At 35.3% G+C, this 20,131-nt stretch overlaps 1 protein-coding gene across 1 annotated transcript in view; it reads right to left on the minus strand.

Moving 5' to 3' along the window:
- The window catches only part of DNAH6 (dynein axonemal heavy chain 6), a 297,300-nt gene that overhangs the window by 178,014 nt on the left and 99,155 nt on the right, over positions 1 to 20,131 (minus strand). Inside the window, exons 17-20 of the mRNA XM_059078614.2 lie at positions 16,373 to 16,486; positions 12,651 to 12,794; positions 2,573 to 2,785; positions 1,797 to 1,889 (exon numbers count right to left, since the gene is read on the minus strand). Of these exons, the coding sequence (XP_058934597.1) occupies positions 1,797 to 1,889; positions 2,573 to 2,785; positions 12,651 to 12,794; positions 16,373 to 16,486 (564 nt within the window). The remainder of the gene's footprint in view (positions 1 to 1,796; positions 1,890 to 2,572; positions 2,786 to 12,650; positions 12,795 to 16,372; positions 16,487 to 20,131) is intronic.

The raw sequence follows: 20,131 nt of genomic DNA on the forward strand, positions 1-20,131 counted from the left end.
ACACCATGTGTTTTTGCTCTCAAAGATAATTACAGATATTTAATTCCAACAGCCCATTTATTTATTTTTTTACTTAAAAAGTTTTAATTTTATATTGGAATATAGTTGATTTACAATGTTGTGTTAGTTTCAGGTGTACAGCAAAGTGATTCAGTTACACATATACATGTATCCATTCTTTTTCAGATTCTTTTCCCATATAGGTTATTATAGAATTTTGAGTAGAGTTCCCTGTACTATATATACAGTAGGTTCTTGTTGATTATCTATTTTATATATAGTAGTGTGTATATGTTAACCCCAAACCATTTAAAAGCCAAGTTTTTGAATAAATAGCTTAATCTCACTTACTGTTTCCCACCCATCCACTTCCCCTCCTTCTCTCCTTCACTAGGGCTTACAGTGCACTATGATGTTCTCTTAAATGTCACCAAGGAACTTCTGATTGTCAAATCCTGGCTGTTTCTGTAATTATTAATGGCACACATTTTTGTTTAGCTCAGCACTCTTCTCCAGTCTCCCCCCTACAAGGTATCTGGTACCTTCTTTACAGCATTTGGTCATCCAGGTCTTTATTTCTCAAAGTGCTCAAAACTTGAAAAAGTAAGTGCCTTCCCTACCCAATGAAATATCACTTTCCTTCAATTATCTTGAGGAAGAGGAAAAGTGAACTCATTCATGTCAAGCTCTGGATGATTATAGACAGTTTTCCCTCTACCTCCTCCCTCCTCTACTCCTTCCCCTTACACCACAGCACCCCTCGCAGAACATGTCCATTAAAAAAAAATGTGTCTGATAATCTAAAGGATTTTAATTGCTCTATTTAAATTATAAACTTCTTGAGAGCAGGGACCCCATCACCTGGCATCACTTGGCCTCATACTGACTGATTTCCATCTTGGGTCTGCTCTCCCCTCCACCGCACAGAGTGACGTCTGGTCTTGCTCTTCCAGACTACACCTGGCAAAGCCATTTCATCTCTAATTCTGGCCTGGGCACACCTTAACAGGCCAGGGCTTTGCTTTTCTAAAAAAAAATTTATTGAAGTATAGTTGGTTTATAATATTGTGTTAATTTCTGCTGTAGAGCAAAGTGATTCACTTATACATACGTGTACACTTTTTTCATATTCTTTTCCATTATGGTTTATTACAGGATATTGAATATAGGTCTTTGTGTGGACTTTGCTTTTTAAATTGAGTCATAATTCCCAGATTCTTTTACTAAACAAATGTGCCCTTTGGATTTTAAGTCACTAAGAATATTCCAAACACATGGGTTAGATTTCTCTTCTTTTGTTGTTAATAGAGCATGACCATCTACTCCTAATCTCAAAAAATTCAAGTGAATTTAGCTTCTTAGTGTGATATAAACCTGAAATGCTCACTCACGCTTCTTTGCCTCATTTAAATGGTTTGAAATGCCTTCCATTCTCAACTATGCCTATCAGACCCCCAGATTTTTAAGGTCTAGCATGTCTTCGCTGGTCTAGGAAGGATTCTCTGATCACTTCAGCCACAACTGATCTCTTTGCTTTCCTAAATTCCTCAACAGTTATCAACTACAAGATTATAACTCATATATATATATATATATATATAACATATCTATTGCTTTGCTAAATATTTCATGTACAAGTATTCATGTCAATTATTCATATTCATATCTTGCCTTCCCAATTAGATTTTTCCTTGTTTAATAACTCATATTTCAGTCCATCATAATCTCCCATAGAATATTTAGGACTAGGTCTCACAAGAACCTTCAACATAAGTTTCAATAACCCAGTTACCCACCTGTATGTCATCTGTGCCACCCAGGATAAATACATCTTTGGAGTCACGGTGAGGGAGGACGACGAATTCAGTTGTTTTCCAAGAATCCTCCACCTTAGAAATAGTTCAAGTCTTAGGATAGGTCAATTCATTTGTGTGTAGGTACTTGATAAATGCATGTGTAATGAAATAAGTGAAAACTCCATAATTATCCTAATCTCCTCCTGCCTTTAAAATTCTTAAAATCTTCTAGGTTAGATGACAATGATTTGCTTAATTTTATTGAATAGCATTAAAACATATGAATAATTTGTGATACTTTAATGTGTATTCCCTTCCACTTCATGCTTTAATTAAAAGAAAAAAATTCTTTTTACATAGATGCTTGGAAGCTGTGTGTTTTTGGAGTAAGGTTAAATATCCTAAGTAGAGAAATCGTCTCAATGTGCTTTTGAAACATTTCATATAGTTAGTCTTCTCTAGTATGTAAGTTTGAAAGATAATGTATTTTGGCATAAGAGATCTTCCTTGGTATGTGGTTCTTTATATAAAGTATGCAAATTTGTTGCCATCAAGTTCCTGTTGGATTATAAGCTAAGCAGAAAGAAGATATTTATAGAGGTGATAACAATAATAATGATATAAATGTAAGGAAACAGCACAAGGGTAACTGATAATGAGAGGGTGAAAGCTGCAATGTTGAAAAACCCATTCAGATGAAACAAAATTGATGATCTCACTGAATATGAAAACCTTTATATTACCTGATCTTCAGAATACACATTTTTCAGGTTTACCTTTTTAAGAACGGTTTCTAAGGCAGCTTCTCCAGAAGCCTGTCCAGAAATGTCCTGGATTTCTCGGCCAAAGTCAAAAACATGCAACTCAGAGAGCTTCTCCAAGGTTAATGGAATGTCAAGGTCTACTAGGGTGGCATCAACTGTTTGTTCAATAGCTGCCCAATGTCTAGGCTTCAGAGTTGGGTTCCTCAGGTCAATGATAACTGGAAGCTGGAAAACAAACACTCTCAGAGACACCATCCTTTTGATCTTAAAAACAGCCCAAGGCTTCTGGTTTCAATTTGGGCACATAAAGAGCTGGAAAGAACACCACTGACACTCTTACAACAAAGAAAAATATGCACAAACTGCAAGTCAATGACTTGTACTGAACCCATCAGAAAAGTGAGGCTGCAGGGAAACCAACTAAGTCAAAATTTGAAGAGACACTGGTACCCACAGTTTTCTCCACAGCAAGAAACAGGACCTGGGAATTTGCTTACCTAGGAGAGATGCCTTGGGTTGCCATTTAAACTAGTTAGAAGATGTTGCTGAATTTTAAAAATAAATTGCTAAGACTGAATGTAGGGTAGCATGAGAGTGTGAAGTCCCTGGGGGCTACAAATATTACTAAATATTACAAATATTACTAAAGCTGGAGGAGAGACAGGAACAACTGTGAAGCTCAGAATTTTGTGAACAAGGAACACAGTGCTTCGTTAGGATAGAAACTTAATCAGAACACGAGGGAATATCCCTCCTCGCTTCTTCCACCAGGCTAACAAGTACTGAATAAAAATAACAGTGGAATAGAGAGTGGAAAGATGCAAGATACAGATTTTCTCTGGGCATAAAACGAAAGAATGACCTAAGGTCAGGGAAAACAGAAATTGAAAAAATGATCTTTGGCAAACCAGCCCAAACTAAACACAAAGTATCACTAGAACAATTTGAATACTGTGGTATACTGAGGGCAACCACGGCAACATCAAACTTCAAATCTAGCCGTATTTCTAACCAGATTTAATATAACATGCCACACAGAAGGCCAAGTAGAAGGAAAGGCATGATCATTCCCAGGCATAAAAATTATTTACTTCAGTATCTACTGTTCTGCATAAGATGTCTGGATTTCAGCAAAAATTTAAGAAGTATGTGAAAGGGCAAGGCAAACATACACCCAAAAAGATACAAAATTAATCAGAATCACACTCAAATATGACACACATGTTGGGATTAACAGATAGAACTTAAACTAATTGTGATTAATATGTTAATGGATCTAATGGGAAGGTAGACAACTTGCAAGATCAGATGGGAAATGTCAATAAAATGATGGAAACTATAATTAAAAATCAAATGGAAATGTTAGAAATGAGGAAGACAGTAAGAGATACAAAGAATGTCTTTGATGAGATGAACACAGCCAAGGAATCCGTGAATTTGAAGGTAAGTGAGTAGAAATTACCCAAACTCATACACAAAGAGAAAAAACAGTGAAACACTCCCCTGACCCACCCAAACCTAGAACAGTATATCCATGAGCTTGGTACAATATCGGATGGTCTGACATACATGTAATAGAAATCCCAGAAGGATAAGAGAGATAGAAAACACAGCAGAAGAGATATCAAAGAAATAATGGCTCAATTTTTTTCAAAATTAAAGGTAGATACAAAACCAGAGATCCAAGAAACTGAGAACATCAAGCAGGATAAATATAAATGGTAAACAACAATAATAACATACATCCAGGCATATCACATTTCATACTGCCAAAAACCAAGAAAAAGAGAAAAATTTGAAGGCAGCCAGACAAAAAGTACATATTATCTATAGAAGAACAAGGATAAGAACTACAGCAGACTTCTTGTCAGAAATCATGCTAGTAAAAAGATAACAAAAGGATACTTTTACATTGTTGAAAGAAAAAACAAAATCTGCCAACTCAGAATTATATACCAGTGAAAATATCATTCAAAATAAAGAATAAAGAATTTCTCAAAACAAAAACTTGGGGAGTTCATTGCTAGCATACCTACTCAGTAAGAAATATTAAAGGAAGTTCTTCAGGCAGAATGAATATGCTGAGTCAGAAACTTTGATCCATACAAAGAAATGAAGAACACTGGAAATGGAATAGATGTAAAATAAATTTCATTTCCTATTTTTATTCTCCTAAAAGGTAACTATAAAAAACAAAAATAGTAGCAACATGTAGTGTTTATACTACATATAAAAGTAAAATACATGACAACATTAATACAAAGGATGAGAGGGAGGATTGGGAGTATGGTATTATAAACTCTACACTATACATGAAGCAGTATAATATTATTTGAAGGTTGATTTGGATTAATTGAAAATCTATATTTTAAATCTAGGATAACCACTAAAAATTGGTTTAATGAAGTATGAATAATAACTCCATAGAGAAGATAAAATGGAATCATAAAACCTATACAATTAAATCAAGAGAGGAAAGAAAAAGAAGAAAAATTAAACAACAAACAAAAAACTAGCATGATGACAATTTTAATCCAACCACATAAATAATATTCTAAATATTAATGGTCTAAACATGTCATTTAAAAGACTTTTTAAAAATCACACTGGATAAAAAAGCAGGAACCAATTATATGCTGTCCAAGAAATACTTTAAATATAAAGACAGAAAAGTTAAGAGTGAAAAAATGGAGAAAGTGATATCATGAAAACTCTAAAAGAAATCTATACTAACTATATTAATTTCAGATAATGCAGACTTCAGAAGAAGAAATCTGATAAAAAATAAAGAGGGAAAATATATAAATGATAAGAGAGTCAATTCTCCAAGAAGAAATAGCAATACTAAGTGTGAATATATCTAACAATGGAGCATCAAAATAAATAAAACTCCACTGTCTTGAGATGCAGTATCCTCATAAGTTATTTGGAATTTTTCTTTAAAGAAGATTTGCCTTTTATCCTTTATCTATCTACCTATTTATCTATCTATTCATCCACTCAGTTGTTTACTTATGTCAATGTGAACTCATGGATATTTATTTTATAATTTGGGTTATAACACAATATTGTAGCATTTATTGTTTGGTCAAATCATTACAACTTGGGCCATTGAAAATTCTTTCACTTGGTTTCTGTGTCTCTTTGATATAACCTGTCATTTTCTTTTTCTTTTCTTCACCAACGATAGAGAATCTATTTTATTTATTTTATTTTTAAAATTTTTTTTTCATTTTTTAAAACATCTTTATTGGAGTACAATTGTTTTCCAATGGTGTGTTAGTTTCTGCTTTATAATAAAGTGAATCAGTTATACATATATATATATATCCCCATATCTTTTCCCCCTTGTGTCTCCCTCCCTCCCACCCTCCCTATCCCACCCCTCTAGGTGGTCACAAAGCACTGAGCTGATCTCCCTGTGTTATGCGGCTGCTTCCCACTAGCTACCTATTTTACATTTGGTAGTGTATATATGTCCATGCCACTCTCTCACTTTGTCCCAGCTTACCCTTCCCCCACCCCATATCCTCAAGACCATTCTCTAGTAGGTCTGCATCTTTATTCCCGTCTTGCCCCTAGGTTCTTCATGAACATTTTTTTTTTTTTTTAGATTTCATATATATGTGTTAGCATACAGTATTTATTTTTCTCTTTCTGACTTATTTCACTCTGTATGACACAATCTAGGTCCATCCACCTCACTACAAATAACTCAATTTCGTTTCTTTTTATGGCTGAGTAATATTCCATTGTATATATGTGCCACATCTTCTTTATCCATTCATCTGTTGATGGGCACTTAGGTTGCTTCCATGTCCTGGCTATTGTAAATAGAGCTGCAATGAATACTGCGGTGCATGACTCTTTTTGAACTATGGTTTTCTCAGAGTATATGCCCACTAGTAGCATAGTTAGGTCATATAGTAGTTCTATTTTTAGTTTTTAAAGAAACATACATACTGTTCTCCATAGTGGCTGTATCAATTTACATTCCCACAAACAGTGCACGAGGGTTCCCTTTTCTTCACACCCTCTCCAGCATTTATTGTTTGTAGATTTTTTGATGATGGCCATTCTGACTGGTGTGAGATGATATCTCATTGTAGTTTTCATTTGCATTTCTCTAATGATTAATGATGTTGAGCATTCTTTCATGTGTTTGTTGGCAATCTGCATATCCTCTTTGGAGAAATGTCTATTTAGGTCTTCTGCCCATTTTTGGATTGGGTTGTTTGTGTTTTTGATATTGAGCTGCATGTGTTGCTTGTATGCTTTGGAGATAAATCCTTTGTCAGTTGCTTCATTTGCCAATATTTTCGCCTATTCTGAGGGCTGTCTTTTTGTCTTGTTTATGGTTTCCTTTGCTATGCAAAAGCTTTTAAGTTTCACTATGTCCCATTTGTTTATTTTTGTTTTTATTTCCATTTCTCTAGGAGGTGGGTCAAAAAGGATCCTGTTGTGATTTATGTCATAGGGCGTTCTGCCTATGTTTTCCTCTAAGAGTTTGATGGTGTCTGGACTTACATTTAGGTCTTTAATCCATTTAGAGTTTATTTTTGTGTATGGTGTTAGGGAGTGTTCACATTTCATTCTTTTACATGTAGCTGTCCCATTTTCCCAGCATCACTTATTGAAGAGGCTGTCTTTTCTCCATTGTGTATTCTCGCCTCCTTTATCAAGATAAAGTCACCATATGTGCGTGGGTTTATCTCTGGGCTTTCTATCGTGTTCCATTGATCTCTATTTCTGTTTTTGTGCCAGTACCATACTGTCTTGATTACTGTAGCTTTGTAGTGTAGTCTGAAGTCAGAGAGCCTGATTCCTCCAGCTCCGTTTTTCTTTCTCAAGATTGCTTTGGCTATTTGGGGTCTTTTGAGTTTCCATACAAATTGTGAAATTTTTTGGTCTAGCTCTGTGAAAAATGCCAATGGTAGTTTGATAGAGATTGCATTGAATCTGTTCATTGCTTTGAGTAGTAGAGTCATTTTCACAATGTTGATTCTTCCAATCCAAGAACATGGTATATCTCTCCATCTGTTTGTATCATCTTTAATTTCTTTCATCAGTGTCTTATAATTTTCTGTATACAGGTCTTTTGTCTCCTGAGGTAGGTTCATTCCTAGATGTTTTATTCTTTTTGTTGCAATGGTAAATGGGAGTGTTTTCTAAATTTCACTTTCAGATTTTTCATCATTAGTATATAAAAATGCCAGAGATTTCTGTGCATTAATTTTGTATCCTGCTACTTTACCAAATTCATCGATTAGCTCTAGCAGTTTTCTGCTAGTGTCTTTAGGATTCTCTATGTATAGTATCATGTCATCTGCAAGCAGTGACAGTTTTACTTCTTCTTTTCTGATTTGGATTCCTTTTATTTCTTTTTCTTCTCTGATTGCTGTGGCTAAAACTTCCAAAACGATGTTGAATAATAGTGGTGAGAGTGGGCAACCTTATCTTGTTCCTGATCTTAGTGAAAATGGTTTCAGTTTTTCACCATTGAGGATGATATTGGCTGTGGGTTTGTCCGTCATTTTGTTTTTTGAGCATTTCCTTACTTTCTGGCACCAGAGGATGCTCCAGGTTCATCTTGTTTATTCTCTGACTCATCCCTAAAATCAGCCATTTCTATAAGGATCTCTGATTCATTTTATTGGAAAATGGTATTAAAAATCAAGATCTGGACAAAGGATATGTTACTGCTGGAAGCAATGAGGTAGAACATAACTTCACCACTTAAATGTAGGCTTTGCATAGAGACTTTCTTTCAAAGAATACAGTATGGAAAGTTGGGTAGTAATTTTATAGTGGGGAAAAATGCTACTTCAGTCATGTGATCAAGCTTAATATCATTAGTGAAAAGTCATGTTGACAGCATGTATCTTTAATAAGATGTGATAATAATAATACTTTACCTCTGTGGTCTTGCTTGCAAGAATCTATAACCCCAGTCTAATCATGAGAAAAACACCAGACAACCCCAAATTGACAGACATTCTATAAAATACCTGACTAGTGCTTCTCAGAACTATCACGATCATAATAAACAAGAAAAGTCTGAGAATCTGTCACAGTCTAAAGGAGCCTAAGAAGACAAGACATCTAAATGTAATGTTTATCCTGGAAAGGATCCTGGTACAGAGAAAGGACATTAGATAAAAATGAGAAAATTCAGATAAAATGTGGACTTTAATAATAATATAGTGACATTGTTTCATTAGATGTGGCAAATGTATCATACTAATATAATATGTTAACAGTAGAGGAAACTGGATTCAGGGCATATGGGAAACCTCTATATTTCTGTTGTAAGTTTTTTTAAGTCTAAAATAAAGAGTTTATTTAAAAATAAATGAGGCAAAAATTGATGTAACATAAGGGGAATTAGACAAATCCACAATTATAGTTGGACATTTCAACATTCCTCTCTGAGTAACTAACAGAACAAGTAGGCAGAAAATCAGTAAGGATACAGATGATCTGAACACTACCATCAGCCAAATTGACTTAATTGAGATTTATAGAAAAATCACTGAGCAATAGCATAATACACATTCTTCTCAAGTGTATATAGAAGATGTACCAAAATAGACCATATTTTGGATCATAAAGCCAATCTTAACAAACTAAAAGGACAGAAATCATAAAAGTATATTTTTGGACTATAATAGAATTAAAGTTCAAATCAGTAACAGATATCTTGAAAATCCCCAAATATTTTAATAATAAACAACATTCTTCTAAATAGGCCATATATCAAAGAAGAAGTCTCAGGAGTACTAAAATATATTTTGAACTAAATTAAAATAAAAATACAATATATCAAAATTCACAAGATTCAGCTAAAGCAGTGACTAGACAGAAATTTATAGCATTAAATGCTTATATTAGAAAAGAAAAGTTTCAAATCAGCAACTTAAGCTTCCACCATAAGAAATTTTGAAGAAATAAAAAATTAAATGTAAAGCAAGAAGAAGAAAGGACATAATAAAGATTAGAGGAGAAATCAGTGAAATGGAAAACATAAAAAAATAAAGAATATCAATCAACCCCAAAGCTGGCTCTTTGAAAAGATCAAAGTGATAAATGACTAGCAGGACAAACCAAGAAAGAAAGGGAGAAAATACAAATTGCCAATATGAGCAATGAAAAATTATGGATCCCACATACTTTAAAAGGATAATAAAGAAATATTATGATAAACTCTGTCTAATAAATTCAACAATTTGGATTAATTGGACCATTTCCTTGGAAGATACACTATAAAGTCCCCTCAAGAAGAAATAGATAACCTGAATAATTCAAATTGTATTAACGAAATTCAATTTTTTGTTAAAATCCCTCCAAAAGAGAAAACTTCAAGCTCAGATAGTTTCACTCTTGAATTCTACCAAACATCTAAGTGAAAAATAATACTAATTCTGTGTAATCTCCTGCAGAAAATAGAAGAGGAAGGAACACTCCCCAACTCATTTTATGAGGCAGTATTACCTCATAACCACACAATGATGTTACAAGAAAGGAAAACTAAAGATCAATGATCTTCATGAATATAGGCACAAAAACATCCTCAAATAATATTAGTAATTTGAATCCAGCAATATAAAAGAGTATAGTACATCACGACCCAAGTGAGGTTCAGTTCAGGAATTCAAGCCTGCTTCAACATTTGACCATTGATAAATGTAACTCACCATGTTAATAGACTAAAGAAGAAAAACCATATGATCATAGGCATAGAAAAATCATTTGATAATTATCAACACCCATCTATGATTTAAAAAAAAGAAACCTCTCAGGAAACTATGAAACTTTGTTACCTTAATATAGGGCATCTACAAAAAAATTTGACTAACATCATACTTAAAAAGAGACTGAATATTTCCCCTCTAAGATACGGAAAAGGACAAGGATGTTTTCTCTCACCACTCCTATTCAATATCGTACAGGAAATCCTGGCCAGTGCAACAAGGCAAGAAAAAGAAATAAAAGGCACACAGATTGTAATGGAAGAAATAAAATTGTCTTTATTCACAGCTGAAATCATTTTCTACGTTGAAAATTCTGAATAATGTACAAAAATCTCCTAAAATTATAAAGTGAATTTATTAAGATCACAGGATATAAGATCAATATACAAAGGTCAATAGTATTCCTACATACCAGCAATGAACACTTAGAATTTGAAATGAAAAACAATATAATTTAAGATAACATAAAAGAATACTTAGTTTTAACTATGTGCATAATCTGTACACTGAAAATTACAAAATGTTAATGAAAAGAAATAAAAGAAGACCTAACTAAACAAAGGGATAGGCAGGTAACAGATTAGAAAATTCAATCTTGTTAAGATTTCAATTCTCTGGAAATTGATCTATTGATTTGACACAGTCCACCCAAAATCCCAGCAATTTTTTTATACATATGATAAGCTAATTCAAACATTTACATGAAAAGGTAAAGGAATTAGAATCGACAAAATTGTGCAAAAGAAGAACAAGTTGGAGAACTTAACACTACCTGATTTCAAGACTTACTAGCTATAGTTATCAAGAGAGCGTGGTATTGGTGAAAGAACAGACTTACAGAACAACCAAACAGAATAGAGAGTCCACAAACAGACTAAAAAATATAGTCAGCTGACTTTTGACAAAGATGTAAAGGCAAACAATGGAGAAAGAATACTCTTTTCAAATAATGGTTCTGGATCAACTGAATATCCATATGTAAAAATGTAAATAACTCAAAATAAATCATATACTTTAATTAAAAAAAAAAAAGCAACACTAAAAAACTTCCAGAAGAAAATACAGGAGAAACTCTGTGTGACCTTTAGGTTTGGCAAAAGTTTTTAGATTATATACTAAAAAGAAAATCTGTAAAAGAAAAAAATATTACTTGGACTTTTTTCAAATTTAAGCCTTTCGTTCTGTGAAAGTCACTGTTTAGGGACTAAAAAGACAAGCCACTGACTGGGAAAACTATTTTCAAGTTATATATTTGAAAAAGGACATATCATGACTATATAACACAACACTGTTAATCAACTATACTATACTCCAATATAAAATAAAAAATTTTAAAAATCTTTACTGTTCTTCTATGAATTGTTAGGCCTTAATGTCTTTAGAATGTAAATTCTAAAAACTTCTGCTGTGTAAAATGTATAAAAACTTTTTGGTGTGTCAAATATCATTTGTGTAACAAATTTTCAAGCTGGTAGTCTCTTTACCATTACTTTGTGAGTACTATGTAATTACTATTTGAGAGTCAACAGAATGAATGAATGAAAAAGGATCATCATTGCCAATGGACACTGTTCTCTAAATGTCAAAAATTTAATAAATTATAGATTTTAAAGTTCCGAAAAAAGAGAACTCTGAAAACTCACTAATAACAAAACAAACAACTCAATTAAAAATTGGGTTAATATTCAAACAGACATTTCAGAGGTAGATGGATGGCAAATGGACATGGGAAAAGATGTTCAACATTACTAATCATTAGAAAAATGTAAATCATCACCATTATGAGACAGTACTACACATTTATTAGAATGTTTAAAATTAAAACCAAACCAAATAAATAAACTCCCTATTGATATCAAGTGCTGGTGAGAATGAGAAACAACTAGAATTCTCATACAATTCAATTGCATGATTTGGCCAGTTGAAGAGAGGGATGCAGTCTGTGCCTCTGCAATACAGCAGTTGAATTTGTCTGTTGTTTCTTCTCTCTGCAAAGCTGACTAATTTTTTTGTGTGTGTGTGTGCGCTAGGCGGGCCTCTCACTGTTGTGGGGTCTCTCACTGTTGTGGCCTCTCCTGTCGCGGAGCACAGGCTCCGGACGCGCAGGCTCAGCGGCCATGGCTCACGGGCCCAGCCGCTCCGCGGCATGTGGGATCCTCCCAGACCGGGGCACGAACCCGTGTCCCCTGCATCGGCAGGCAGACTCTCAACCACTGTGCCACCAGGGAAGCCCAAAGCTGACTAATTTAAACAGGGAAGAATTCCTGGCTTTGGCCTCATTAGCATCAAGTAGTAACTGATTGACCTGGAGTTTTGGAAATAATTTCTACTAAACTTACCTTTTCTTTCATTTTTTCCACCTTACTTTTTAGCTGGGGCACTACACTGTTGGGTGGCAAGCCTTTTTCCAACTGAGTCACAAATTTGGCATATTTGGAAACTTGACTGTTTAGAAATTCTGGATCCAGGCAGTCAAATTTGGACTATGAAAATTGGGGGAAAAACAAAGAAGTTAAGACATATGATAAAAGGCAAACTTGAAATAGTAAAATTTTTTTACTCAACTCACAATTTTTGATAGCTATGTTGTTAAACCAAGTTGACTCTATATTTTGGAAATGGCTCTACTTATTAAGATTTCTAATAGTATATCAGGCATTGTTTATCTATTACTTTGATGTCCTTTTCTCCCATATCACCAAATGCAGTATTGCAATCCCTGTAATTTACTCCAGAGGGCCAACCATTGTAAAGTTACAAATAGCTAATTTTTACTCTTGTGACCTAGAAATGTCTCACCAAGTAGTCTCCTATTATTTGATCATGTAGCCCTTTAATATAACTGATTTAAACATACACTCCAATGTATGCATGTATTTATAAATATATTTCTCAGTTACATAAACATGTAAGTGTACACATATATTATGTCAGATGGGCATATGGATTGATGGTAATAGAAAATTTGTAAAAATGAAAAGATATTCCATGCTCATAGATTGGAAGAATTAATATTGTTAAGATGTTTATACCACCTAAAGATATCTACAGATTCAATACAATCCTTATCAAAATTCCAGTGGTATTTTTCACAGAAATACAACAATCATAAAATTTGTATGGAACCACAAAAGACCCAGAATAGCCAAAGCAATCTTGAGAAAGAATAAAAAAGATGGAGGTATCAACTCCTTGATTTCAGACTATCCAACTATCCAAAGTTATAGTCATCAAAACAGCATAGTACTGGCACAAAAACAGACACATAGATTAATGGAACAGAATAGAAAGCCCAAAAATAAACCCACACATATATATATGGTCAATTAATTTACAAGAAAGGAGTCAAGAATATACAATGGGGGAAGGATAGTCTTCTCAATAAATGGTGTTGGGAAAATTGGACAGCTAGAGGCAAAGGAATGAAACTGGACCACACACAAAAATAACTCAAAATGGATTAAAGATTTGAATCTAAGACCTGAAACCTAAAAACTTCTAGAAGAAAATATAGGCAATAAGCTCCTTGAGATGGGTCTTGGCAACAATATTTTGGATTTGACACCAAAAGCAAAGGCAACAAAAGTAAAGTAAGCAACTACATCTAACTAAAAAGCTCTGCACAGCAAAGGAAAGCATGAACAAAATGAAAAGGAAACCTATACTTAATGGGAGAAAATATTTGCAAATTATATATCTGATAAGTGGTTAATATCCAGAATATATAAAGAACTCAATAGCAGAAAAACAACCTGATTAAAAAGTGGGCAGAGGATCTGAATAGACATTTTTTCCAAAGAAGACATAACAGATGTCCAACAGGTACATGAAAAAATGCTCAACATAATTAACCATTGAGAAATTAAAATCAAAACCACAATGAAATACCACCTCACTCCTGTTAGAATGGTTAGTATCAGAAAGACAAAATAAAATCAGTGTTGGCAAAGATGTGGAGAAATAGGAACACTTGTGCACTGCTAGCAGAAATGTAAATTGGCACAACAGCCATATGGAAAACAGTATTAAGATTCCTCAAAAAATTAAAAATAGAACTACCATATGATTCAGCAATTCCATTTCTGATTATTTATCCTAAGAAAACAAAAACACTGATTCAGAAAGATATACAGACACCTCAGTTCATAGCAGCATTATTTACAATAGCCAAGAAATGGAAACAACCTAAGTGTCATCAGTGGATGAATGGATGAAGAAAATGTAGTATATGTATACAATAGACTATTATTCAGCCATAAAAAGAATGAAACCTTGTCATTTTCAACAGCTTGGATGGACCATGAGGGCTTTATGTAAAGTGAAATAAGTCAGACAAAGAAAGACAAATAGCATATGACCTCACTTGTATATAGAATCCAAAAGCAAACAAAACAACAAAATAACTCATATGTAGAACGTAAAGCAAAACAACAACAACAAAAAAACAAAACAACTAAAACAGAACAAATTGGTAGTTTCCAGAGAAGGGGGTGTGGGTGTGTGAAATAAGAGAAGGAGGTCAAAAGGTACAAACTTCCAGTTATAAAATAAATAAATCATGGGAATGTAATGTACAGAATAGTGACTATAGTTAATAACACTGTATTGCATATTTGAAAGCTGCTAAGAGAAGAGATCTTCAATGTTCTCATAAGAAAAAATTTTTTGTAACTATGTATGGTGACAAATGTTAACTAAACTTATTGTGGTGATCATTGTGCTATATACAGAAATATTGGATCATTATATTTTACACCTGAAACTAACATGTCAAATATGCCTCAATTTTAAAAGAAGAAAATTTATAAACATTTATCTTTTTTTCTGGATTCAACATTTTCTTTTTGCTCCCTAATGGGTCTTTTTGTATACTTCCTATGGTAAATTTGTCCCACTTTAGAAGCTACTGCTCTAATCTATGGTGGTAATCAGAAAACTCTCTAAGCTTCTTTACTATTCAGGAGCATTTTCCAATTCTGAGATAAGTGATAAATGAGTTATACAAAAGCACTTAAAATTCTCTGATATAATAGTATATATATGTTTGTTTGTTTTCCACTTTCTCCACCAAAAGGTAAATTCTGTCAGGGTTTGGACTTTGTCCTTTTTATTCTCCACTGGTATCTACTGTACCTAGAACATTATCTGGGGAACATTCTTGTGTCACTGTGCACAGATACGTGACTTCTAATTATAGGCACCAGCACAGGGAAGCTGAACAAGCAAGTGTAAAACAATATTTGTGAAGTTGATGGTATTTCTAACATGTCCATATCACGCTTGAAAGAAGAGATGGTTATCTATTCTGCCTCCTAGAGGGTTGACACTTGTTAAGGTTTGAACACAAGGGCAGACCTTAAAAACCAAACCCTATGATACCTGGTGCCCTAATTTACTATTACTAGAATTTACTATTAAGCTCTCAAGGGAAGATCCTGGACCTTATTACTGGGATTCTATTCTATCACAGGGAATAAAATAGCTTTCTTTCTTTCTTTTTTTTTTGTTTTTAAAAAGGACAATAAGAACAGAACGTAGACTAACAGAAATCTAATGTATGTAGATCACAAATAAAATCCTACAATCCTTAATAAAACTTGGCTGCAGTGTGTTGGGACAACATTGTGTTCAGAAACCACACAGAAGTTAAATGCCATGCAGTGAGGTCCTTTGATGCTTCCTTCATTTAGCTATCTTATTTGGAGGACCTGAGAAACCTGCCTTACAATAATGTAGTCTTCTTTGTGGTACTTAAAGACTTGTGTGGCAGAAAGACCTTTGTGCATTTCACTGGAAAGCTGATAATAATTCCCATATAATAACATTGCATGTTTTATTGAAATTAAGGATATACCAGGTTATAGAGAAAGCCCTCGCACAGAAATGAAGACCAAACACAGCAAAAATAAATAAATTAATTAACTCCTACCCCCAGCATCTAAAAAAAAAGAATATACCAGCTTATTTTTAAAAAATCTATAATTCATACTATTAGGATTCTAAGGTTAAATAATACAAAAATGATTTAAGAATTGAGAGGTTTTTTTTTTTTTTTTTTTACCTTTAACCATTCTTGTTGGAGTTGATCCCATTCAGATAAAGAATCCCAGAGCAATTGTTTGAGCTTCAATTCAGCACTAACTTCTTCCAAAGCTTCAAACTTGGACACTTCTACCTTTTAAAATATAATAAGCAAAATGTACTATTTAATTTTCTGATATAGAGATCTTATGTTATCTTCCTATCAGTAATTTTTGATACAGTGACACCTTAGCAGAATATGGGTAGGACCCAAATGAGGAAAGAAAAGGAGAGACAGAAACAATGAAAAAACAAATCCCAAAACCCCATGTATATTCAGATTTCTATTGGAGTGACAAAATATAATTCTTTGTATTTCCTTAGAACTTAGAAATTTTCCAAAGACACAAATATTACAAGAGTGCTAAGGGCATTCTTTCTCAAGTTGGATCATACATGTATATACCTGTCTGGTGTATTGGGTAAACAGATGAGTCTTTAGAGGCAATGATATCCTTTAGGGCTTATATCTTAGATGATAGAAGAGGGAGAGAATGTTTGTGTGATAGTTGGTGGAGAGAATGGGGAGATTAAAGATGGAGTGAACAGTCTAGTTTCCAACCTATTTCTAACCCAGTGGACTGTATATGAACCCTAGACAGAGAAAGGTTGCAAGAAAATCTGAAGAAGCTGTTTTCATGCCTTGGAGGTGAGAAAATCTCCAGGAGGTTGGTTGCACAGAAACTGTGAGCTTTGCGATAAGGTGGGGCTTTTACACATTCCATACAACAGCAGCAAAATACACATTCTTTTCAAGTGCACACAGAACATTCCTCAGGATAGATCATATGATAGGCCACAAAACAAGTCTTAACAAGTTTAAGAAATCTAAAATCATATTATCTTTTCCAGCCACAGAGGTATGAAAATAGAAATTAACAACAAGAGGAAAGCTGGAAAATTTACAAATATTTGGAAACTAAACACCACACTCCTGAACAACCAATGGGTTATAGAGGAAATCAAAGGGAAATAAAAATAAATATCTTGGGGCTTCCCTGGTGGCGCAGTGGTTGAGAGCCCGCCTGCTGATGCAGGGGACACGGGTTCGTGCCCCGGTCCAGGAAGATCCCACATGCCGTGGAGTAGCTGGGCCCGTGAGCCATGGCTGCTGAGCCTGCGTGTCCGGAGCCTGTGCTCCACAACGGGAGAGACCACAACAGTGAGAGGCCCGCATACAGCAAAAAAAAGAAAAAAAATATCTTGAAACAAATAAAAATGGAAACACAACACACCAAAACCTATGAGATGCTGCAGAAGTAGTTATGAGAGGGAAGTTTATACTAATAAATGGATATATTAAGAAAATAGAAAGATCTCAAATAAACAACTTGACTTTACACAACAAAGAACTAGAAAACGAGAATAAGCTAAGCCCAGAGTTAGCAGAAGAAAGGAAATAACAAGGATCAGGGTGGAAATTAAAAAAATAGAGAACAGAAAAACAATAGAAAAGATCAATGAAACTAAGAGCTTTTTTTCTGAAAAGATAAACAAACCTTTAGCTAGACTAAGAAAAAAAGAGAGATGATTCAAGGAAATAAAATCAGAAATGAAAGAGGAGACATTAAAATTTACACCTCAGGGGGACCTTCAAGATAGCAGAGGAGTAAGACGTGCAGATCACCTTCCTCCCTACAAGTATATAAAAAATACATCTACATGTGGAACAACTCCTACAAAACACCTACTGAACACTGGCAGAAGACATCAGACTTCCCAAAAGGCAAGAAACTCCTCACGTACCCAGGTAGGGCAAAAGAAAAAAATAAATCAGAGACAAAAGAATAGGGACAGGACCTGCACCTTGGGGAGGGAGCTGTGAAGGAGGAAAAGTTTCCACACACTAGGAAACCCCTTCACTGGTGGGGATGGGGCGTGGAATGGGAGGAAGCTTCGTAGCCACAGAGGAGAGCACAGCAACAGGGGTTCAGAGGCCAAAGAGGAGAGATTTCTGCACAGAGGATCAGTGCTGCCCAGCACTCACCAGCCTGAGAGGTTTGTCTGCTCACCCACTGGGGTGTGTGGGGGCTGGGAGCTGAGGCTCTGGCTTTCAAGATCAGATCCCAGGGAGAGGATGGGGGTTGGCTGCGTGACAACAGCCTGAAGGGGGTTAATGTGCCACAGCTAGCCAGGAGGGAGTCTGGGAAAAAGCCTGGAACTACCTAAGATGCAAGAGACCATTGTTTTGGTGTGCATGAGGAGAGGGGATTCAAAGCACTGCCTAAAGGAGCTCCAGAGACGGGCACGAGCTGAGGCTATCAGCGCAGACACCAGAGACAGGCGTGAAATGCTAAGGCTGCTGCTGCAGCCACCAAGAAGCCTGTGTGCAAGCACAGGTCACTATCCACACCTCCCCTCTTGGGAGCCTGTGCAACCTGCCACTGCCAGGGTCCCGTGATCAAGGGACAACTTCCCTGGGAGAACACCTGGCATGCCTCAGGCTGGTGCAAAGTCAGGCTGGCCTCTGCTGCCACAGGCTCACCCTGCATTCTGTACCCCTCCCTACCCCAGGCTTGAGTGAGCCAGAGCTCCCTAATCAGCTGCTCCTTTAACCTCCTCCTGTCTGGGCGAAGAAGAGACGCCAGAGGGCAACCTACATGCAGAGGTGGGGCCAAATCCAAAGCTGAACCCCAGGAGCTGTGCAAAGAAAGAAGAGAAAGGGAAATTTCTCCATGCAGCCTCAGGAGCAGCAGACTAAATATCCACAATCAACTTGATGTACGTTGCATCTGTGGAATACCTGAATAGACAACAAATTATCCCATAATTGAGGAGGTGGACTTTGAGAGCAAATGTAGACTTGGAGTTTGCTTTCTGCATCTAATTTATTTCTGGTTTTATGTTTATCTTAGTTTAGTATATAGAGCTTACTATCATTAGATTTATTTATTGATTTGGTTGCTCTCTTTGTTTGTTTTTCATATAGATATATATTTTCCATTTTCTCTTTTTGTGAGTGTGTATCTGTATGCTTATTTGGATATACTGTCTGTATAGGTTTGCTTTTACCATTTGTCCTAGGGTTCTGTCTGTTTGATTTTTGTTTTTTCTTTAGTATAGGTTTTAGTGCTTCTTTTCATAGGTGGATTTGTTTATTGGTTTGGTTGCTCTCTTCTTTCTTTATTTAAGTTTTAAAATTTTAATAATTAAAAAATATTTTAATAACTATATTTTCTCTCTCTCTCTCTCTCTCTCTCTCTCTCTCTCTCTCTCTCTCTTTCTTTCTTTCTTTCCTCCATTTTCTTCTGAACCGTATGCTGACAGGGTCTTGGTGCTCCAGCTGGGTGTCAGGCCTGAGGCACTGAGGTGGGAGAGCTGAGTCAGGACACTGGACCACCAGAGACCTCCTGGCCCCAGTAATATCAATCAGTGAGAGCTCTCCCAGAGATCTCCATCTCAATGCTAAGAACCAGCTCCACTCAATGACCAGCAAGCTCCAGTGCTGGACACCCCATGCCAAACAACTAGCAAGACAGGAACACAAACCCACTCATTAGCAGAGAGGCTGTTTAAAATCAGAATAAGTTCACAGACACACCGAAATACACAACAGGACATGGTCTTGCCCAACAGAAAGACAAGATCCAGCCTCATCCACCAGAACACAGGCACCAATCCCCTCCACCAGGAAGCCTAAACAACCCATGAACCAACCTTATCCACTTGGGGTAGACAACAAAAACAATGGGAACTACAAACCAGCAGCCTGTGAAGAGAAGACCCCAAATGCAGTAAG

The sequence above is a fragment of the Kogia breviceps genome, chromosome 11, assembly GCF_026419965.1.
Source record: "Kogia breviceps isolate mKogBre1 chromosome 11, mKogBre1 haplotype 1, whole genome shotgun sequence".
Lineage (NCBI taxonomy): Eukaryota > Metazoa > Chordata > Mammalia > Artiodactyla > Physeteridae > Kogia > Kogia breviceps.